General features: G+C 27.5%; 1 protein-coding gene across 2 annotated transcripts in view; it reads left to right on the top strand.

The window, feature by feature from the left end:
- Positions 1–25614, top strand: part of LOC129609527 (hemicentin-1) — a 226023-nt gene that overhangs the window by 140967 nt on the left and 59442 nt on the right. For both annotated transcript variants that reach the window (XM_055521488.1, XM_055521487.1), the window contains exon 9: positions 17924–18054. In XM_055521488.1, coding sequence (XP_055377463.1) covers positions 17924–18054 — 131 coding nt within the window. The remainder of the gene's footprint in view (positions 1–17923; positions 18055–25614) is intronic.

Below are 25614 nucleotides of genomic sequence, written 5' to 3'. Positions count from 1 at the left end.
CTTGAAAATTAATATTAAATGTTGCGCTAATTAAATTGTAAATTTTTTTTAGTGTAAAATTAGTGTTGTTTATAATAAAGATTTCTTAAAAGCAAAATATTTTCATATGAGCCATAATTAATTAAAATTGTATAACAGTGTGCAAATGAAACAATTATTATATAAGTATGAAAACTGAGGTAGAAATTAATAGAGCAAAATTAAAATATTCATATTTTTTTTTTATAATACTCAAGATAGAAGTCTTATGAAATAATCCAAGGAATGGGAAATTTCAGTAACAAAGCGATTTTAAATTGGTTTCATTTTATTTTATAATTAAATAAAACATAGTATTAAATTCAAAAGTTGCATATTATCTATACTTCGGTACTAATAATCAGCATTCTTTCGATTCTTCTACATTCTTTGATTCAGTCGCTCGGGCGTCAACCATAAAATGGTGGCCACTGAAAATATCAAATTGAATCAAAAACGAAAATTGCAATTTATTCAGTTTTTAATAAATGTACAGTTAATATTCGCACGCTTAAGTGATTTTGATGAGTTTTTAATTTTCGTAAGACATTTTCGAAAAACTAATATTCACTTAATGATGGCTTACATAATATATTGTATGTACGTCCTTTTTCGTTTTATAGGATGAAAGTTAAAACATTTCCACTTTTTGAATTATTTGAAACTTTGAACTATATAAATTAAAAAAGCTCATGTAATATGTATGCTTAGTTGATCTGAATAAATGATCTGATCAGAATAGATAATCAACTATACTTAAACTTGATTTAATAAAAAATTATTATGCAAATCGCACTTTATTACTAAAATTTTGTAAAATTTCATATAATCATAAGATTATTATTAATGATAGAATAATAAATTCTTATAAAACAATGAAAAGATAATTTCAAGGGCATCAAAAAATAACTGGGCATTCGAAATCGAAATTGTTATTAACAAAATCTCATTCCAGATTTTTATACATTCTTATTCAAGTGCGCACGAAACGCTAAATAAAAAAGAGAGGTCTATGCTTAGAAAATTTTATCTAAATCTTAATTCTTTACATATACATAAGAATATGTATAAAATCGTATTCCATAGAACAAAATAAATGTAGGCGTTAAAAACAAGTTTTTGTTCATTTGCTTTTTACCACCAAGAAAAATAAAAATGAAAATAAGTAAAGCGTATTTTATTCCCATAATAATGTTTACAAACACCCCATAAACAATTTTTTTATCTTGTTTTTTGAAGGTCGAAATATAAATAGAGTATGTATATGTACTTTTTTAAACTTCTTTTTACCCTTAAAAAGTTTATCTTAAAAAAAGAATTGCTAAAAATATATTTGTTTTCTGCAAGTTTGTCCGTCTCTATAAGATTTTCTGAAATTAAAATTGTTGTAATACTTTAATATTGTGTGAATTAACTCCTTCTTTAACGAGTTCATTCATTTTGTATTCCAGTACGAGATAATACATATACCCTGCATCGCTTAAACGTCGGAGACAAATTTATGATTTTAATCAAATAAAAAATACAGGAAAGTCAAAAACCAGTTGAACACAATTATTTGCTCAAACTGTAGAAGAATTGAGTTAAAAAATGTTAATATTTTGTGTTTTTTTATAATTTTTTATTTATTAAAATTTTTTGAACGTTCATATATCAAATTAAACCATAAACTTTCTCATTTATATTTGCCATTTACAAAATTTTTGTACTTTATACGTAATTCCTTGTGTTTAATTAATAAGAATCGCTTTTTAGTAAATTAAAATGCAGTAATGATTAATTGTAAAATGATTGCAAAATCACACAAATTATTTATACAATCAATAACACAAAATAACATTACAAATTTCTTACAAATTCTCTTCATTTCTACCCTTGCTTTCACTTTTCATTACTGAAAAAATGAAGGTAAAAACCAAGGGTAAAAATCGCTAGGTTTGTCAATCGAAGCTTCTTGAATACAATAATCTTTTCTGCAGCAGAAAATTTTGTATTGAATTAAGCCCAAATTTTTGGAATAATTTCAAATACTGTAGACGCTCAAGGATTTGCAGAATGGTTTATTTTTAAAATATGTGCATTTGAATTAAACAATTGTCATTGAAATTAATATTATAGATATTGAATTTGTAAAAAAATAAATATTGTGTATTATATTTAGGGCCTGATCTTGCTATTTTACTGACAAAGTGAGAAAACTATCATATATTTTGTATAATGTAATTTTCGAGTGAGAAGAATTGTCCTAAATTTCGTGTCTCATTTTTTTCTTTAATTTATATACAAAATTTATTCGCTTAGCTTTTGAAGGTGATGATTTCTTTTGCCAATGATTTAAGAAAAAATGCAAAAATTTAAGAAATGTTATAAAAATGAAATATCCATTAGAAAAACGTAGAATTCTAATTTGAAAGTATCGAGATACATGATTATCTGTAAGTAATGTAAGTATCACTTCTTAAGAACTCACTAGTTTCGTTACTTCTACTTAGAAAGTTTGATTTTTTCTAGTGTGAAATAAAATTTTAACCGCACCATTATTAAAGAAATAATTATTGTACATCCTGAGATTCAAAAATATTATTAAATATCAAGGGGTATTGTACAAGACATAATTGGTGTATAGTAAGTTTTTGTAAAAATCGGATAACAAGCTCAAAAGAAAAACCACCGTTATCGAATAAGCGATAGAAAAATTGTTCTCTGCCTATTTATTAACAAGGACACTGAAAAATACAATCTTAATTCTATGGTGGTATGTTAAAAAAAAGACAAAGCCAAAACACGCACAAAATGAATTAAATGAGAAAGAGATAAGGAGAAAAATCCTGTAGCAATGATGTACGCCTTTAAAACAGCACTGCCATAAAACAACAACATGTACACCCACACTTTTGATTTCCTCTTCAATGTATTCTTTTTACCCTATTTTAAAAATTTTTTCTTATTTTTTGTTTATATAGAAAAACCCAAATAAAACGGAAACATTTGAAATAACAGAACACACAACATTGACTGAGTATAATACAAAAACAAGAAAAAAAAGGGGTGTTTTTTTTAAATAACACGTCCTAACAAATATGAAAACTTTGGTGCCTACTCATACTCAACATTCCCCAAATTCTCTAGCATAAAAAAACACAAGCCTACGTTAACATTCATGTACGTATTTGTTTTGTTATTTGGAAAACAATCTCATAAACTCATCCTTTATTAGATTTTCGGTTACTTTCTTTACATCAACAAATTAGCACAGAAGTTCCCTTTCTTTTCCCTATTTCTCCTTTCTTATATTTGATTTTCTGATTTTTCTATTCATCGCTTCGTTTCTTCACTTTTCTCTCTCATATAAAATTTTGATAATGTCAGGCTCAAAATACGAAACAAATTCTAAATTTTCTATTTATGAATTCCAAATAGAAAAAAAAATCAACAAAATAAAGATTGGATTTTGTTTTTCTTTTCATTCTTGTTCTTGTTTTTATTCACATGAATCAAATTGTTGAGCACCTAGTTACAAAATGAAAATTATTTTGGCACATTTATTTGAACAAAAAGAAAATTATTCACTAATAAAGAGAAAAAACATTGCAAGAAAGAAAGGGTAATTCTTAATTCTACGAAATTTAGAGAAAGAATTCTGTGGTACAAAGTTAAAACAGCATAACTCGAAATATGCTCACATTGTCGCTATGCTTCTATAAGTATTACAAAAGTGTGTATTATGTCATATTTTAATGGAAATTAGTCAACAAATAGTTTGGGTATGAGAGAATGAGTAAGACCACACCTATTAACTCATAGCTAATAACTATTCGCTATTTTTTCGGTATTATTTCTTTATATATATATACCTTACCGATATTTACAGAATGATAATGCTAGTTTCGGCGTTAAAATAAAACAAAATATGCAAAATCTTATTTCAGTTTTAAATTCTAAGTCAAAAATTACTCTACTGAACAGGAAGAAAAAAAACTCACTTATAATAGTAATTCCTTTTCCCCATAGAATTATTTTCTATTCTTCTATGTATGAGTAAAACAGAAAATATTTTTAAGAATTGGGACTTCAAATTACACACAAAGTAGAAAACGCTCAAAAGGCCTTGGTATAACTTAAGAAAACAACATTGCTTTATTAAAGTAGTTTTCAAGTTAAAATTCTTACCAGAAAAATATTAATTAACATTGTACTTTTGTTACTTTAATAATTTAAAAAATCGGAATTAATCTTAACCACCTTTAGACATATGAATGATAAAATTTACTCGCCATTTTATAATAATTATTGTTCTGTTATATAAAATGTTCCGCAATTCAGGACTTGATTTTCATCTAGGACTGCAATGTCGATAGCTGTTTTATCAGTACGTAGCTGTTTTATCAAAAATTGCAGTTGCTTTAAATAACACTTAAATATCAAACATTAGTCTCGTAATTTGGACTCCTCAAAATAAACAATGTGTTTGTTTACCACTATAGCCACCTTAATTTTTTGTTCCAGTATTTCCAGGTTTACACTAATTTTGAGAATGTGTTCAATAAGACCTGAATTTGTCTCCGTTATACAATTCACTCCTTTAATATTTTAAGGAATAGTAAAAAACTTATGTAGAATTATAGAAAACGAGCTATAGAATTTCAAATTCGTTCAAAACAAAACGAAAAAATAAAATTTTCATCAATGATAAACAAAAGTAAATAAAAGATCAAGGACAACAACAACCATAATAGCGGAAAAGGATACTCGACCGAGATATGGAAATTTTTGAATTCAAAATAAAAACCCTTTTTTTTTCTATTATTTGTCTTTTACGTTATGCATTTTATTCATGCGTTACTTTGTGAAAATTACTGATTTAACAAAACAAAAAGCAGTACCAGTATTTCTAAGACAATGACAGTTAAAGTATAATGTAAACGGAAGCTATCTCGTTAAGCAACAAAACTCCTACACACTTTGTATCCTTTCCTTTTGTATCCTTTGCAAATGAAAAGGAAAAGGCAACAAAAAAAAAAATTGTGAACAAATTCACACGGTAAAAAATCGCCATCCTTCGACAATTTCAAATATTCCTTTATTCCAACCTATTTTCCTTTTTTTTTTTTTTTTAATAATAAAGGATCAATTTAAAAATGTTCATGTTTATTCAGGTATGTGTATTTCAAGTTATTTGTTTAGGAAAACAAAACAAACAAAACAAGCAAAAAAGAAATGAAAACAAGAAAATAAAATAAAGAAAAATGAGAAAATTTTGCCAAGGATGTAATTTGTGAGTTAGATAGGTAAATAAGCCAGATAAATAAAATTCAGGTGCGGTCTTTGATTATTTAAACGAATGAATTAAAGAGGGCATCATTAATGATTTGGGTTCAATGATCCAAAATTTTTATTTTTTTTTTATCAATTTTCCGTTCAACAATAACTTAAATATTTCGACATTATATTCTTTTTCTAAAGTTTGTAATACATTTTTTTTTAAGATTGCTTTTACTAAATTAGTGCAATATAGTTTGAGAACAATGGCAATTTGAGAGCAATGAGAGTGCTATTGTTATAAAGAAATTCAAAATTAAATTTCTCAGGAAAATGAAATCTAGTAAGGGCAAGACAAATTAAGGTCTGTCATGAAGGAGAAATTACTTAATACATTCATAATTTGAGCTAGTGCTTCAGAATTTTTGAAGAGTATGAAAAATAAATTTTTATTTATTCACAAAATTTTATTTATCTACTACATAAATTGGAAAATTTGATTAAGTAAAAATTATCAAGGTAATTATTTAATGAATAACAATGTACTCGTATACTGTGCTTGTATTTAGCATATTGGAATTTTTAATTCATCTAGTCCTTACATATGAGTTAATTTCGTATAATCACTTAGTTAGGACTTTGTGAATTAACTGTGAATTTCGTATAATTCAAGTAATTGACTAATCCTAATAAAATAGAATTTTTCTTAAATTTCTAAATAAAAAGCTTAGAGTTGTCAATTATCGAACTTTTTCTTTTTGTATTTTTTGGACTATTTTCCGTTAACTATTACCTAGATAAACATTAAATAGAGTTGAACTACAAAAAAAAAAAGTAAATAAAAAGAAGAAAGGGTTTATTATTCTTCTTCTTTTCTTTGCCTTTTTTGGTCTTTTTGTTTTATTTTTTTTGTTTACAGTTGACAGGGTTGTTTTAGTGTTTCCTTTTTAAAAATTTTGTTCTATTCTTTTTAAATTCAAATCCACGTGTATCTTTCAGGATACAAAGCTCTACAGGAAATGTATTTACAAGTGTTTTCTTTTTATTTTTTGAATAAAAGTGTTATTTAAAATACAAAAAAGTAGAAATTTAAAGAAAGAAAAATTAAAAAAAAAAAATAAAAATACAACAAAGACAAAAGAAAATTGAGCCTCTTTTCATAGAATTTTTTATTGGGAAAATATCCAGACATTGCTTAATTTTTTTTTATTATTATTTTTCTTAATATTTTAGAATAAATTTGCATTCATGCAAAAAATTAACTTTATCCGAGTTGAATTTAATTTTAAGGGTTTGTGTAATTTTTATTTTTTTTTTTGTTTATGACTTGTCGAATGTTCAATTTTTAAATTTTTTTAAAATAAAATATTTTTCCAAAGAAGTTTCTTAACACGTCGAGTTCCAATGTAATAATGGTGAATTTTTTTAAAAGGAATTTTTTTTATTGAAGCTTTATAACTAAGTCACGTAGAGATAAATTTAATTTCTGGCAAAGAAAAAACAATTAACAATTTGTGGTTGCGTGGAAGACACTATGGATTAAATTTAGAAAACAACGTCCGTTTCACAGGGACTTGGGAATCAACATGTTAAACTGAAAAATATTAGATTTAGTGACTTCATATTTCAGAATTTTTATTTTAAACTGAAACAGAAGTACTCCACCCTTAGGGAAACTACGGCTGGTGTGGCTCAAGACAGTATTCTGCTTTGCTCAAGCGATTTTCCAGATCTAATGTTAAAGAATCGATAATAAAGCTAAATGACTTTTAATGTCAAGCTCAGATGCAAAGAAAATGTAAAGAAGAAAATAATATATGTAAATGACGAAATAGGGAAATGTGCCATGAAACGGGGGAGTCGAGCAGCATATGAATTTTGAGGCATCTTGAATTATAAGGAATCTTGAGGCATCTTGAATTAAACGGAATGTAGACACAAAAACACAGTAGTGCGTAATTAATGTTTAGTCACTTTGACCAATTTTTGGAGCTAATGACCATCCATTTATGGAGTTAATGACCTACTATTGATAGATATGACGACAGTTTGGGTCTGCCTTCTATTGATGAGGCAAAATATTACAGCAAGAAAGTAATTAAAAGCCTGTGGATGAAAAAAGACAATGATCCGATGTTGAACCTTTAAGCCATAGCTTTGGATGCTCATTGTTCAATTGCTCTGAATGCAAAAGTTTTCACAGCAATATATATATTTTGATTAGTAATTTTTTTTATACTTCGAATAATAATATATTAGGGTTAATTATTATTGATTAAAAGTTAATGATTTTGTTTTAGGTAACAATAATTTTTCAATTCGATCGAGGAAAACTAAAGAATGAAATTTTTGTAAAATTTCAATTTTTATGGTAAAATATTAGCATACTTCGCTTTTGATCTTGAAAATATTTTTGTTTTATAAATTAAATTCATAATCGAAATTTAGAATTTTGGAATAGATCTTCGGTGACTTTTGAATATTAGAGAATTATTGATTTGTTATTTAGCAATAAATTTCTACACATTAATATTTCTAAAATTCGATTTCCTTTACTAATTGAATCATATTTTTGTTTTATCTGTATTTGTTATTAATTTTATATTTTATATTTGTAGAAGAATACTATAATTTAAAAAGGATGACGACACAGATAATTGAACTTCCGATATGCAATACCGATTTCACCTTAATGCGGAATTTAATCAATTATGGTGTCATAAATTTTAATCAATTTTAATCACCTGTGTCGCATTTCCAATTCATTTGAAAATTTAACATAATTTTATTGTATTTAATGTGATGTTATCATGTTCAGAGCTGCTTCTTTTGATTTTAATTTACATTAGATTTGTCTATCTGAAATTAGAAAATTATATTTGATTGGAAAATTCAATTTTTACACAATTTCCTTTTATGTACAGAAAAATTGTATTTTTTCTTCCTATATTTATGTGCATATACACGTACATAATCATATGAATTTATACGTCTACATTTAATATTGAAGTACGAAAGTGAACGACAATATTCTTACAAAATAATTGCATAAATGTACATACATACACATTTAGTATTTCAGAGTATAAGTAATAGAAAAATCAATGTACAATAATTGACAGAAGATTTAATTTGATTTGAGTGATATAGAAGTCACATTTAAATTGATTTTGTGATATTGTACCTTTTATACAAATATACCTAATGAATTGAACTTAAAATAAAACAAGGAAGTGTAAAGATGCCACAGCTTATTTCAATATAATTTCAAATTAATGTTATATTGGATGTGACAGTTTGCTTCTATATAATAACTCTTTGTATAAATGAGTAAATTAAATAATATAAGTAATTATATGTATAATATAAAATAGAAATTTAAAAAGGTAAAGGTAAATAAAAGTGTAGGTGTAATAAGAGTAATATTATCAGTGTAGCGTTGATCCCTAGAAGTATGCAATTTTTGATAATATATTGTATATTGCAATAGCAAGAATAATATTCTTGAATTATACATTTATGTTTTGCCTTGTGGGCAGTGATATATAAATAAATAATATATATATATACATACTCCGTCATACAAGGAGAATTTTTTGTTATTCTGAATTCGTAAGATTTTCAAAAGTTATTCTTTTTAAAAACAAATTGTATGGTTTACGGTCTAAAATTCAAAAATAATTTGAAATAAGACGAAAAATCAAAAACTATAGGGTGATGCTGAAATAATTTCTGTACAAAGAAAATGTGCTTAAGGAAAAATTCTGATAAAAAAATTTATTTATTTTGTATTGTATGGGGTAGATTAAAAACAAGTTTGATAAAGAATAAATTCCTAAAAATTCTAAAAAAATTTTTCAATGCGTAGATATTTAAAAAATGTTTTTTGATTAAGGGTTTGGATTTAGTTGTACAAAAATGTTTTTAAAATTTTAAATATTTATGAAATTTAGTTAGAGGTATTGCCAAAATAAAGTAAAATGTTAAGAGCGAAACAAAAGTAAAGTTTTGGTTGCTTTTACGTTGAAGAACCTTTGATTTTTTAATTTTTCTTATGGTTTTCCATTACAAAACAAACTGTATACAATCTTTTTTTTTTTCAATTTAAAAAATTCATGTAGGAGACAAATTTTATTTTGGTATTTTTACAGTATTTTTTATGATATTAATGCTAATGTAAGCAAAATTTTTATTAGAGCACGTGCCCTAAAAAATTTTATTCAACAAGCTGGAAGAATTTTCTTAAATTTCAACCCTTTAAGGTATTTTGAAAAAAAAAAGTTCTTTTTCTACATAAAATTTTTAACTGAAAACAAAGAATCAAATGAAATTTATTTATTGTTAAACTGAAGCCGTAATTTGTTAGAATTGTAGGTTACATTTGTAAGACTATATTAATTTTTTTATCTTGAATAAATTTTATCTTACAAAAATGTAAAATTTTTTAAAAAAATATAGGGAATTATTGTAAAGCACCGAACGACATCAAACTAAAGTTTGAATTGCTGAAAGAAAAAAATATTTGAATTTATTAACGCAAAGCGAAATGTAATGATACGAAAAAAGTCAAACGACTCCAGTTACAAGAAGATTATAAGGAGCGCACGAGTGCGATAAAAATAGACTACAAAAATTTCAATAGGTAGGTTTTAAATTGTACCTATACAAAAGTTTTTCACTTTGTTTTTGAAAGTGAAACATACAGTCGATAATTTGAGAAAAAAGGCAAAAATCCAATTAAAAAACTGAGTAATCTTATTGGAAAAGTGAAACATCCATTAGAATATACTGGGAATTCTGATTTGAAAGTGCATAAAAAGTGAATAAGCGTTGTATAATATCAGGCTGCAAAGGACGAGAAATGAATTTACAGAAAAATTCGTGCACTCATGCAAATCTTATTTAGCAATTGTGTACTTCAAATTTAATGATATAATAATTTACCTGCTCTGACACTTAATTCTCTGAAGGAATTTATAAGGAAGAGGGTGTTTAAAATTTCAACAAATTATTACAAAATTACTACTTTTAATCTACCATTTTACTTAGAAATCTTATACTTTGTGACAATCATGTTACAAAGTATAACATTATTGGCTCTGTTATTTAATGTTATAGATCTTTTTAATGTTAATATCCGGTATAATGTTAATATGGAATGAGGCGAAGTTACATACAACACAGGAATTTAAGATTGAATACGGTTTATGAATTTACACAATCGTTACATAAATATCTCATATTAAAATTACCCTTGATTGTATAAATATATATGTATATAAAAAATATTGTAAATAATAAGAATTTTAACATACTGCATTCCTATGGTAGATATTTACTATAACTATAAACATATATACATATATACACATGTACAAATAACATATCTGCTGATAGGTTTACCAGTCAATCATATTCAATATTGATATTATCTTTAAACATGATATAATATTCCCAATCAGAAAGCACATATTGGTATCTATATGCTTATATAATACTTATTTCAATCAAATTTCAAAGGAGGAAAAAAATATGAGAAATAAATAAAAGAAAAGATGGTAAAAAAAAGAAACAAAATGAAAATTCTTATTTTCCTTATCGGGTATTGGAAAAAAAGCAAACTGACTACCAGTAAAATGCCGGAAAATCTTGCACGCAAATAAAATTATAGTTTAAGAAGGAGACTCGGTTTGCTTTTTTTTTTTGTTTTTTATTAATTTTCTTATAATCATTTTTCCAATTTTCATTCATTATAATCAAAAGAACTAATTTTTTTTTAAACTATACTATAGTAAATAATAGTATAGCTACAAATGTATAACCTACGCAAATGACCTGGCTCTGTAGTTTTGGTGGAACTACTTTGCATGTAGAATTGTAGAATAGCATATAAATAATTTAAATAAAATATTTTTTTCTAATATCTTTGATTTAGGTAGCCGTTGCTTACTTTTGAACCAATGATCATGTAATTTACTATCACTACGTACAGTTCTAAGTGAATTTAGGGTAAAATTTATTCATATTATAGTATGAGAATTTATGGTCTCCCTCTTTATTTAAATAACTTGTCAAAAGAAACATTCAACATCACAACATTCTCAATTGATTTTCTTCATTAATTTTCATATAAGATCTGTTATATAGAGTTATTCAACTAGACGTGTCGTGATGTGACAGATTTGCTTTTCTATTAGACCGTTAAGAATGTAGTAAAATATGTTATATGCATTTTTAAAAAATATTAAATTTTTCGGTCAAATAATCGCGTATATTTTGTTGTTGATAGAGACACAAAAGTTTCTAGAAAATAAAAACTAAAGAAATTGGAGAAGTATGTAAGAATAATTAAATATTTTAACTAAATTAATTTGGTTAATTCAAGTAAATGATCGGAAGCGATTTCAAATTTTAGTAGAGCTCTTATAAAATTAATTTTCTTCATCAGTTTCATCCAAAAACCGTAGACAGCTCGAAGACATTTTTCTTTTTCTAAATTACAATGTTTGTGACAAGTTTATTTATAAACAGTTTCCCGATGTTTTGATATCAAAAAAATTTCGAGTGTCGTTTCTTCTGTCATCTCACATTTCGCGTCTAGTAGAATATAATACAAAATATAACAATCATAAATATCTAGTAGAATATGACGCGTCTAGTAGAATAAGACTATGACAATAACATTTGAAAAATATGTTTTTTAATTGTTATTAAATTTCAAGTTTAAAATTTAAAATTAAAAAATTATTAGTTATCTTAAAAAGCATATTATTATATTTATTTTCTAAATAATTTTGAAATACTCTAAGAAAATCAAACAAAAAACAAAACAAAATTTCTATGTAACTTCAGTAATAGTAGTAAGATTCTGCGATAAGTATTCAAATGATTAAGTAATCAAACCGTGAACATTTTCATGGTTTCATGGCAATACTCAAATTACTTGTTCGCAATTTTCCTGAATTTTATAGTAAATTTATGATCTGGTGTAAAAAAGTGCGAAATTGTTATTAATTAATAATATTGATAAGTTGCGAAAAATTTACTCTGCTATAACGAAAATTCTGCAATAGCGTGATTATTTTTTCTGTATGAATAAAATCTAATTTTCGGTATAGGAGTTTATTTTAAAATGTTAAAATTGTATACGTTTTCAACTCCATGAATATATGTGTTTCGTCGCTCTACAAATACCGTGTAAGAACTTTACATGCTGTTAAATGCAACTTGTAAGAACTTTACATGCTTACATTTCTGCAACTTGTTTTTGAAAATGTGGCACTATTGTTGCAGTTTATTTTAAAACTACAACTGTATGTCAAGGTTTTTAAGATTCACGAGCAAATACTCAGTTTTGATTTTACTGTTGCAGAAACTATTTAAAAAAAAAATGTCGGAATTACAGGGTTTATTAAAATAAGTTGCTTTTAAATTTTGTTATTACTTTAATAAAAAATTTAAATTTATATTTCAGTGAAATGGAAGTAATAAAATAAGAAACTATAAGAAACATAATATAACAATCTTAGAACTTGTATACAACTAAAAGAGCTTTTTTTTTATGTTAATGTCAAATTTGTATATTGCATTATCAAAAACACACACGTCATATTAAATAAGTCCTAATACACATAAAATACAATATAATTTGCAGTATAACATTTTTATTTTCAATGAATTTTACTAAATCAACTTTTTGGTAGATAAACGTATTAATTTATGGAGCAACATTATATTGAATAATTTTTTGCTCTCAAAATAATATTCAGACATTTCGAATTTTTTTTTGTTTTTTATTAATTTCTCTTGCTTTTTTTCATCTATTTTAGCTTATCTAATTAGGAAGAAAACTATATTATGTTGTATGTACATAAATATCTTTTAGGTTAATGAATTTTTATTTCATCTAATAAGCTAAATGACAGTCTTCTTATATTATTATATGCTTGTATTCTTCTTAATGCTCTTCTTCTACCTACAATCTAATATTATTACTTTAATTTGTATAGGTTTATATGTATAAATTTTCATATACATATACACATATAATATTGTATTTTATTTTTATATACAAGGAACAGAAAAAAAAATAATATTAGTTACTTATGAATATCTTCTTGTATCATAATGTTATACGCATCTGAAAAACTCTTATTAAAAACTTATACATTTATTAGCTATACGAGTATAAATTATTTAAGTACATACTTTTGTATAAATATAATATTATTATAGTGAAGGATATGTAAATTGTTATATAGGAATATATAGGTTAATTATAATAAGAAAAAAATTAGGTATCTACATAATAAGGTATAGGTACCGTATATATACGTAAGAAGAAAATGTAATTCTAATTACTAAGTTACTTAATTTTCTTTAAGGATATTTCAATGATAAAATTCCTTGTAGTTTTTTTTTTTGTTTTTAATTCTAGTTTACGTTTGTGTATTGTTGCTGTTTTTTTTTTATGTTTTTGAACATGATCTCTCTGATAATTACATTTTATGTAACATTTTTTTTTGTCTAAGTTCAAAAACAGGAAAAAAAAAATTTAACAAGTGGAAATGTAGGTACGGTTTTAATAGATTTCATTAATATTTTCTCGAGTATGTGTTGGAGAGGAACTGATATTTATTATTATTAATTTTTGATAGTATAATAAACAATTTCAAAGAAACGTCAAACTCTAATCATAAGTCATACGTCATTCTAAATGTTGAATTGAAAATATTCATGTTTTCAGCCTTTAAAAGAGATTCTGAATGAGATTCTGAAAATTTACTGCAAAAATACAGCGTATAATTTAGGAAATCAATGTGATGTGTTGATATTCGCAATGTATATTAATAGTTGCTTTCAATGTTTTGAATGGGTCGAATTGAATATTTTTGTGAAATTTTATTAGTTTCCCTTATACTATGTAATGTTGGAACTATTATGGAAGATGTTGGATCAATTACAATAAAAACAATTAAAAACATGTAGACTTCGGCTTTTGTGACATTCAGAATATGATGACAAGCATACGAAATTCGACATATAATTACAAGTAAAATAATACTGTACTAGTGCCTAAGTAAACACGACACATATAAAGCGGGAAAATAACGTATTTTCCATCACCATATTAGAAACTTTTATTAATTTTCTTGTTTTATATTTATAAAAATCTTAAGTTGCGTATTTTGTAATTTTGTTTTTTCTCCCCTATATACTTATTATTTAAGGTTAGTAGGGTAATATTTTTAGTAATTGACATTGAATAATCATTACTAATTTATTTGATACTAATATAATTAACCTTATAGTAGAAAAAAAACTTCGTTACTTTTTTAGACATTTACGATTTTACGATAATAACTTTTTTTCATAAAAAAAAAAAGATCCTTAGGAGGACTAAAGTAATTTTAAAGTAATTTTTCATAATTATTTTTAGTATAAAAAAAATAAGTAGTTATTTTCTTATAGATATTCAAAGTTTAAATAAGGTTAAAATGATGTTAAGTAAGATAATTTTTTTATAAGTTTTTAGAAAATATGATAATAATTATGTAGTTTTATGAAATATTATTTTAAAAATATTTAATATAGGTATGACAGTTTTTATATAAATATTAGTCTTACATTAAGAAAGAGTATTTAAGAAATTTATGGTGAATTGATTAGGTACCATATTGTAGATTCGTAGATTCGTACAACGGGGGCAACAGTGCACCGCGACCACGTATAAGGATTTATTTTGAGCCCCAATCCGAGTGCGCGGCATGCTCTACAACACACGCTTGAGACCCACCCTCCTGATGAACTCAAGCACCTTGTGAGGACCAGAAGACCGTAACTCCGCCACTGTTAGAGCAAAGTCTCCCAGCACCTTTCCCCTCCTATGAACAAGAGCATCACACTCCCCCAGGAGGAGCACCGAGGTCTTTCTATACTCCCCACAGAATCTGCAAGTATCCTCATAGGTACCATATACATGACACAATTTTTGTAAAAAAAAAACTATTATTAAGAATTAAAAAAATGGTTTCGATCTAAAATACTAGCATTTTTTAACTCATTTCGAATTTTATATTTGTAAAACAAAATATTTGACCTTATATTCAATAAAATTTGAATTGATTCCGTCCAGTTAGCTAGTGGTTTCCCATAATGTTATGGAAGTAGTATTTTAGGACGGTTTAGCTTTAATTTACTTATAGGTTATAATTTTTTAATTGCATTTAATTGCATTATGTTAGAAAAAATTCTTGGCTAGAGGATTTAGTTAATTATTTGACGAGATGCTCGAGACCATATGATTTCTATTTGACAAGACAATTTTCTATAATTGCAAGTGTTAAAAAAAAATAAGTCTTAAAAAAAATTCAAAATAACTTTTACTAAATTTTACAAAACAAAAATTCAAAACCATTGTAAAGGAAAAATATCAACTCCCTGTACGATGTATGATTTTACAACGCAGACGGAAAAAGCATAGTCTTTTTTAGAAAATTATTTTTTACTTGTGGAAAAACAGTATGTATGTGAACTACCAACTACATAAATATTACAGTAAATTTGCTTTCACAAAATCCATTTAACATTGCTTCAATGTGACTAATGCAGCCAAAAGCTATTGATTTTAAATAATTTAATAATATTGGTTTTTATATCTAATCTCCATGTGCTTATCAGCAACCAGCTGCCAGATCAAATATATTTGTATTCCATATTAAAATCAATCTTCTATCAATCATCTATCACAAATTCCAAATAAAATTTATTATAGAAACACAAATTATTATGGTAAAGAAAATTATTTGCAAATATTTACAATTATGATTTTTCAAAATAAAAAGTTTTACTAAAATTTAAAAGTTTTCATTAAAGTAAATTTGAGTGCCTTTCAAAATTTCATTAATTATCAACTCTTTACAAATCAGTTCCATATTATGGCATTAGGGATTAACACAGATGACATATTTGCCTAGTTTTTTTTAAGATTTTTTATACTTAAATAACAAAGTGATTTTAATTAAATTTCCATTTTAAGGAAATCAAAGTAAGAAAAGGAAACATTGTGTGTATATCAATTTGCATGAAAGCGATTTATTATAAGATTTGCAAATTTTTAAAATCTCAATGCTATTTTTATTTGATTGTGTATGTTAAACACCAAAATAATATTTTAAGTATTACTAATTAAATTCACCACACAATTATATTTTCTAATTTTATTTATCTAAGCAGAGTTTGCGTTCTGAGTGTTTAGTTTATGAGTTAATACTTTTTTATAACTAATGTTCACAGTTCAGCAATTTCGGAGATTCTGAGGTTTTAATTTCCCAAAGAATATAATTTAAACAAAAAAAAACAAATCAGATTTTGTATTAAAAAGAAATTTACAAGTTTTCAAAGTAGTCTCTAACTAATATACTGAATAACAGAGGAAGTGTTATACAAACTTTCAACATACAAATAATTTTTTTATGAATATTTGCAAGAAGATTTATTGAAGGCCTTAAGTTTATATTAAATGGCATTTTTTATCGATTCGTCAGAACAAGTTAATCTTAGCAAGAAAAGACTTTTGCGAAAAAAATATTACAATAATAGGCACAATGTGCAAAAATCAAGAGGTGCTGAATCCGAAAATCCATATAATTATAATCGTGAGAATTACTCCCCTCTCCTAATTCATCAGTTTTATAATTTACAAACCAAAAGACATTCCTAACCGAAGTCTTGTAAAATGACTATGAACTCAGTCGTGTATCAATCATATTGTTCTTATTAAAATTAAGGAGAGAATTTCAAACGTATACCACAAACGCAGTATAGATTTTCAAATAAAAAATTTATATTTTAAAAATTATAGATTTCTTATTACTACTTATACCTAAAAATATCTAATATTTTACAATATCTAAACCATAAAATCCTATGTACTTGTCAAACATGTTCTAAAATTTGTATTAGTTTCTACGAGAAACAGGATTCATATACATAGGATATAATGTGTACACATGACACAATATTAATTATAGTTACAACAAATCTAAAATACTCTAAAAAAGCACATTTATTTGCCAAAGAAGGCGGGCAATATAAATTTAAATTGCTGAAGATTTACAAGTTAAATATTCAATTGTATAGTAGTAGTAGTTGTAGTAACATCTCGAAGATTAATTTAATTGAATTCATTCTTAATTTCGTTTTTCTTCAGTTTTAATTTGTAATGAAAAAATATTATGTACATATAGATCTAAACTTTGACCTAACATAAACTAAAAATAAAAAAATAAAAGTTAAAAGAAAGATACTTGGAATATAATAATTTTTTATTTCCCAAGTTTTCCTTAACTTTTCATTTGAAATATTGTGATTCATTCAAATAAGAAATTATTGTTTTCTACAATTTAATGTTAAGAGTAAAGAGAAAAAAAAATGAACAAAAACAAAATAAAAAGGAAAACTTTTCCTTTTTGCCATAACTTGAAAATATTTTTATTGTCTTTATTATAATACGCTTTACTTATATATATGTATAATGTATATATATAATATGTACATATTATATTTTTATATATTTATAAATTCTGTGTAAAAATATTTTAATTTTCTTTCTCTTTTCCATTTTTTTTTTCTTTCTTTATTATAGTTATACCAACACTACAATTAGATTTAGGATCAAATCTTAATCCTGAAGATATTGAAGAAGGCGATGATGTTTATTTTGAATGTAAAGTTCATGCTAATCCAGCTGCATATAAAGTTGTTTGGAAACATAATGTAAGTAATGTATAATAAATATGTTTGTATAAATGTACAGTTAATTAAGAAAACAAAAATTTTTTGATATATCTATAGAAATTCTAATACGATAAGTAATATGTAGATGGATAAAGCAAAAAGAAAACACTTTAGAAACTTGAAAATATTAATTAACATTGTTTATGATTTTGTTAGATAAACTTTAGAAACCAATAATCAACTTATGTCAACAATTAATTAATGAATGGAATTTGGTTTGGTTTTTTTTTTTTGTTTTAGTACAAATTATAATTAAGTTTGTTTATAAGCCAAATTAGAAAATAATCCATAAATTTTGCCCATATAAATTTTAACCCTTTTATTCCTTTAGTTATTTTCAAGCGACTAATATTAATTGTGTGCATAATACTGACTCAAAAAGGAATATAAGATATTACGTTAATCCCCATAATTTAGAAAATTGGTTTTGGAATTACGTTTATTGTCTTGCCAGTTTTGCTATATACAACGCACTCTCTATTTGCCTCGCAAGAAAGTATTTCTCACGCAATTCTGCTCACGAAAAAGATTTGCTTTATAAAAGGAAAAGGATTTGGAGAAACTTACACAAAAATTAAAATAACTTTAAATTTCTTATTAGTACTTCAAAGAGGTGTGCCAAGTTTCAGAGTTTCAATAGTTTTATCCCTTTTCAAACTTTATTAATTTATTATTAAAAGATATTGTAAATTATTTCTGAAACAATTACTTGAGTTGAAAGAAAAAAGAGAAGATAAGTGGTGTAAAATAAGTGAAACACTAAAATCAATAATAATTGTAAACAAAGAATTATTTTTTACCGAATTGAATTCTAAATGTAGGCAAGAGGAGATTACTAGTAAATTTGATTGCTTTCAGTAAGCTCAATATTATTATTATCAATACAAAATTTAAACAAATTTAAATCGAAAAAATTCGTAAATTACTTTTATAGTTCATAACTAATATTTAAAATATTGTTGAAAAATTTTTTAAAAATCAATTGTCCATTAACTAATTGAGACACGCTATACTACTTATTTAGATAATATTGTTTTAAAATAAAATTTATAAATTCTTAGCTAGACTTCAGTAGATTTGGTATTAAAATGTAAAAAATATTATTGAAAACCGCAAAGAGATTCAAATAGAATTTTTGAAACTTCAAACTATTTTTTTTGAAATTATAAAAATTATTTTGGTTGCAAAAGGGTTAACAAATTGCAACGACAAATGATCCGATGTTCGGTCCGTTTATATTTTACGATATTTGGGCATCATTGAAATAAATTTTGATTTTTTTGTATCTTTCATTTTTATTAATTTTGCGCACATATTTTTACGAAAATATATTCTAAATATGTAGATATATTATTATATAGTATATAAATATTTATGTATATATATATATAAGTGAAACTGATTATTTTCATGCTGATGATGATGACGATGACAGTGATGATGCTTTTAATATTATCATTGCTTATTGCTTCTGTATAACATAAACTAATCCAATAATTTTTATGATAGCAGTGAAATGATAAAGTATAATACTTTGATGTTATAGTAATAATATTGTGTATATTTTGCAAACTCTTACAAAATATACAAACTTTTATAAATAGAAGATATAGCTCTACTATATTTATTTTATATAAAGTGAATCTTAGCTTGGATTATTGACTCTTAATAAAATTCTTGTTGACATTTTTGTTTGAATTAGAATTAAATGTTTCTGATAGCAAGAAAATTTTATTAAATCTCATTTTACTTGGCTATATATTATTTTCTTTTTGTTTTTCTTCTTCTTTTGGCTTGTGTTCTTCTTTTAAAGGATACATAATATAAAATAAGGATATTTTTTGAAGTTTTTCTTAGATTCATACACATAGATAACATTAAAGAAGAAGAAAGAATATTTTTTTTATTTTTTATTTTAATTTTTTTTTCTTTCTTATTTAATATTATGCTTGTTACTTTTATTCTTGTATTATTTCCGTTGAGATATTGACATGACATTCAGATGTTCTTAATCTCATGACCTTAAGGGGTTTTTTTTTTGGTTTTTTTCAATGATCTTTAAGAAGAACCAGAGATAAAATAATGTTATATTTGAGTTGAATTTACTGGGGTTATTAAATTAATTTTAATAATGATTTTTTTGTTTTTTTAAAAGCACAATCTTAAATATTAGTTGTTTATTTTATAGTTAAAAATAAAATATAAGAAATATTTTTGACGTTTTAAGATCTCCAATGGGGTATTTAAAAAAAAAAAAAAACTTTTAAGAAGAATACTATCTCTAAGTTTTACGTTTTATTCTTTGTGAAATCTGCTTAATTTGTATTGAAGAAAATTAAAGCAAATCATAACTAAAATTATTGTGATTTTAATAATTTAAATGAAAATTGTTATTATTTGTTTAACTAATAATACTAGTTTAGAAAAGGCTGTGAGCATCAGTTTTATTAGAGTTAAAAAAATCTAATGTGGTCAGCAAATTAGATTTAATCGAATTACATGTATATTTTTTACATTTTAATTTTCAAATGAAAATACGGAATGAAAATGCATTTTGCATATATTTATTTTTAATTTTAGAAATGATTAAATTACCTTCACTTTAATAGAGATTCAATTTCTGAAATTCGATTTTTTTGAAAAAATTTACAATTTGTCAATTATGAAAAAATTGACAAGTTTTGTTGATATATTTCGGATATTATATAGATTTCAAGAAAATCAGTTGACCTTTCTTATGGTCAAAATGTAAGCATCTCATTTCTGAGACTTAACGTATCAAAAAACTTGTATGAAATCTTGTTATAATATGAAAACCAGGTATAAAATTTCCAATAAGATATAAATTTTCATGAAAATCGTTTCAGTCGAACTTAAAATCTAGAGCTGCACAGAGACCAACAAGCTCACCGATACTATTTTGTTTAAAATAATTTTTCTGTACTGCATTAAAACATACAGTAATAAAAAAAAATATGAAATGCGGTCCCCTAAAAGTATGCAATACTATCGAAAAAAATATTATGCTAATGTTAAACTGTATACGAATATTTTACATCGCATATTTGAATTTCATAAGGTTATTAAACAATACTAAAATTATATTGCCTTGGTTTTGATATTTGTTGCGGTAATCCAATAAAGTAAATTCATTTTTTTTTCCATTTCTAAGGTAGTGTAAAAGCAGATAGCTCTAATACAAGTAGAATATTAGAAATTTTACCATATTCACAATAAAATTACATCACCTATAGCTTGTTCTTCGATTTTATTGAAATATTTTTTTGCACTAAACAGTAAAAGTAGCTACTGACATGTGAAGAGTTGTACGTTTTTATTTAAATATTTTCGCAAAATGAAGGAATACATTTTTTGAAGTATGTCTATTCGAATTGGGATTCCCAACATACAGTGCTTTATTACAGAATAAGATATACTCTATATAAATAAAAACAAAGATAAATAAAAACAAAAGAAATATGGTTAAAGATTTCAGTTGTTATGATCATTATTTGATATTATATGATTTGAAAAGCTACATCAAACAGGATCCTTAAATTATGATTAAATAAATTTTTGATCAATCATTATTGATAAAATGGATTTCTGAAACTTCAAGAGGATTATTCTTTATTTTCTTAAAAATAAAGAATAATTATCTTGAAATCTATTGGATCAGTATGTAAGTCAATAAATCAATAAAAAATTTAATTGTATTTCTTCTTTATATAAACATACTTACTTGCCAATAAATTTTATTCTATAAAATCTGAGCCATACTGAATTTCTTAAATCTATATCGTTAATATTAGTATATGTAGTGTCTATACATAACTATAATCTACAATGAGTCTACTAAGCAAAAATCTTTCAAAATTGTCATTCACTAAAAATATTAAAACTGTTTGATTTTTTTTTCAATTAATTTTTAAAGTTTTTACAAAATTATTCAATCAACTTATTTTTAATAGTTTTACTTCACAAGAATACCAAGTAAATAATAAAAATTATAAAATATTATTTTAACAAAATATTAAATTATTACAAATTTTAACAAAATAAATATAATAAAAAGACAAAGTAATAATCAAAAACAAACAAAATAAAAAAAAAAAAACAAAAAACGTAAATTTCCGTCATCAAAATATTGCCATCTGTAAAATTGAACAAAATAGAAAGTATTATTTTTTTCTCTCTCCTCTTTCTCTTTCGGTTTTTTTAATCAGAAAAACAAAACTAAAAGAATCGTCATTTCCTAACATATTATAATAAACAAAAAAAAAAATGAGAGAAAAATAAATAAATAAAAAAAATTACTGCTGTTTTCTGTACTCTTCCTTTTTTACCGTTTTTGTTTTTTTCTTTTGTAATTTTCAATTATTTTGTCGTTGTTATTCTCGTTTTGTACCTTTTTTCATGTTTCTGTCTTTTCTATCACGATCTTTCTCTTTTATTTCTTTTAATAGCAACAAACCCTAAACAATGAACTCCACCATCATATTATAGCGTAAATGCTCCACAATCACATACCTAACCTAAATAATGTAGTATGTGACTGGTGTAGGTATTCCTCCCTCAATGAATCTGTTTATTTTAATATTATATTTATATAATGGTATATAGTTAGCAGTTACAAAATGTTTAAATGTAAGAGAGAAATAACATTCAGTTGTTTTCCGTTTGCAACTAATCTCTTTCCATATTTTTTTTTTGCAACATTTTTATAGTGTTTTCCTTTTGTTTCATGTCCTGACAATAAACGGGAAACATGAAATTCGCTTTTGTATGCATTAAAAATATACATTTTAATAATATAAATAATAATTTGAAGCAGATGGTTGTTACCTTTAAAATGGAACGTTTAACTTAAATTCGTTTAGTCAGTCAGTCAGGTTTTGTGTAGAAAATATGATGTACATAATTAGGGTTACCATAAACTGATTTTGATTGAAACATGATTCGTAGATTCGTAGATTCTAAGGGAACCGAGTGGGACAGGAGCATCCCCCCAAGCCACCGCAGCCATTTTTGACTTATTGTAGCCACCCACTCTCCCGTCTATAATATCCCCGTCCCAATCACAAAGCCGGCGATATCCCTAAGGGAGTTGGACAATAGTTCCCGAACACTTAGGGACCCATGTCCAAGACAATTGCGGCGCCGAACAGCCAGTGCCGGACAGTCGCAGAGAATGTGCACGGCGGTCTCATCGCCACCCCCACAAAATCTGCACAGGGGGGAGCCCGACTTCCTCGTATTTCACCGGGCAGTGCCCCGTGAAGAAATTCGCAATAGTGCGAACCCGGCCCCTGCTCATCCCCAGCAACTCCGCAGCGAATCTGCCGGAGCACGCCGGAACAAACACCTTCGCATGACGGCACCCTTTCGTGTCCCGCCAGTGACGACTGCATTCCGCCGCGAGTAGGCAGGCAAGCCTGGCCCCCACGGCGGAAGAAGGCAGACCACAGAAAGGCAGCGGCTGCACAAAGGCAGCCCCAGATCCCCTCCGCGCCAACTCATCGGCAACTTCGTTGCCCGCATGGCCACTATGGCCCGGCACCCAAATGAGCATCACTCTGTTTTCCGATGCCAATTCCATAAGTGCAGCAAGGCAGCTCCAGACCAGCTTGGATGTAACCTGAGCTGAACGGAGCGCCAGCAGCGCAGCCCTGCTGTCTGAGAACACATAGATGGTGCGGTTTCTATACCCCCTTTCCAAATTGATTCTCAGACAGATTTCTATTGCATGTATTTCGGCCTGGAACACTGTGCAATACGGGTCAAGGGTTGCATATACACGCGTGTCCGGGCGGACACCGTATACGCCCGAGCCCACCCCCGACTCCGTTTTGGACCCGTCCGCATACCACACGCTCGAACCCGACCTAAGTACCGGACCACCCCGATCCCACGTGCACCGATCAGGAAACAGAATCCTGTACTTGTGGTCGAAGTTGTACCGCGGCAGACAGGTATCTGACATGGTTATCCTTAGAATCGGATCGCCCTCAATGAAGTCTCTGTGAGTTCTGTGGGCCAACTTTAGCCCTGCCCCGTCCTCGCCAGAGAGAAGTCGGTAAGTCACCAGCCGAGCTTCCTTCAATATATGGAGGTGCAGTGGCGGCAATCCGATCATCACCTCCAATGCAGCGGTGGGAGCCGTCGCTGGGACTAATTCCCCAGGTCCCCCCGATGAAACTCCTACACGTCCACAAGGCCGCCGTAGCTCTCCCGATAACTCTATCGATATGGGTATTCCAAGAGAGACGATCATCCAGGGTTACCCCCAGATACTTCACCTCCCTCGAGTAACTAATACGTTCACCAAACAGAATTGGGCTCGTTAATCTGTCCCTGCTTCTGCGTCTGGTGAAGGCGACCAAAGTGCTCTTGCTTGGATTTATATTTAACTCAACGCCTTTGCACCACCTTTCCACAACACGTAAATTTTGCTGTAGAAGATCAGAAATAGTGCTCTCAAATTTTCCCCGCACGACGAAGGCCACATCGTCAGCGTATCCCCAGACACGCGCCCCGGAGCCCCTGAGAGCAGCTATTAGATCATCCACTACAATGGACCACAGGAGGGGCGAAAGAACCCCGCCCTGCGGACATCCTTTTGCAGCGGAGATGAAGAGTATATCGTCAGCTATGGTGGACTTAATAATCCTATCCTGTAGCATCCGATTGACCCATCTGCTAGTCGTCGCATCAATCCCTCGTTTGTGCAACGACTCACAGATGACATGATATGGGGTGTTGTCAAAAGCTCCCTCTATATCAAGGAAGCAGCCAACTGCTACCTCCCGCACTTCCAGTGAGTTTTCAAGGACCCCCACCAGACTCTGCAGAGCGAGTACAGTAGACCTTCCCGACTGATAGGCGTATTGAGATTCATGCAAGGGATTGCTTCCCAGTGCACCGTCCCGTATAAATCTATCAATCACTTTTTCCATTGCTTTCAATAGAAAAGAAGTAAGGCTGATTGGACGGAAAGACCTTGGGTGGTTGCTTGGTCGCTTACCCACCTTCGGAATATACGTCACTTTAGCCACCCTCCATGCCTGAGGGATGTAACCCCACGCATAGCTGGCGCGAAAAATTCCCAACAGTGCTCTAGCGATATGTTGGAAATCCCTCTGCAAAAATGCAGGATATATCCCGTCATCACCTGGAGATTTGAAGGGCCTGAAAGAGAAAACAGCCCATCTAATCCTGCCCATCGTGAAGACTAGACGGGATCGTTGCCAGTCATCCCTCCTGGGCCAGGGTGCCCCCGGTTCGATGACTGCACCTGAGTGATTCCGAAGAATCTCCGAGTCAGGAAAGTGCGTTGACGCCATAAGCTCCAACGTCTGCCTTCCGTTCTCAGTCATGGAGCCATCAGGACGTTCCATTAGGCCCAACCTGCTAGCATACTTTTTGGAAAGCACCCTGTGAAGACGCGCACTGCTGGGGAGTTCATCAATGCCCTTGCAGAACGCCCTATACGAGATTCTCTTCGCTTTCCTAATTTCCTTATTGTATTTTGTGAGTGAG

This window comes from Condylostylus longicornis, unplaced genomic scaffold (genome assembly GCF_029603195.1).
Source record: "Condylostylus longicornis isolate FDR11 unplaced genomic scaffold, ASM2960319v2 ptg000040l, whole genome shotgun sequence".
NCBI lineage: Eukaryota > Metazoa > Arthropoda > Insecta > Diptera > Dolichopodidae > Condylostylus > Condylostylus longicornis.
This window is presented reverse-complemented; position numbering and strand designations above follow the sequence as displayed.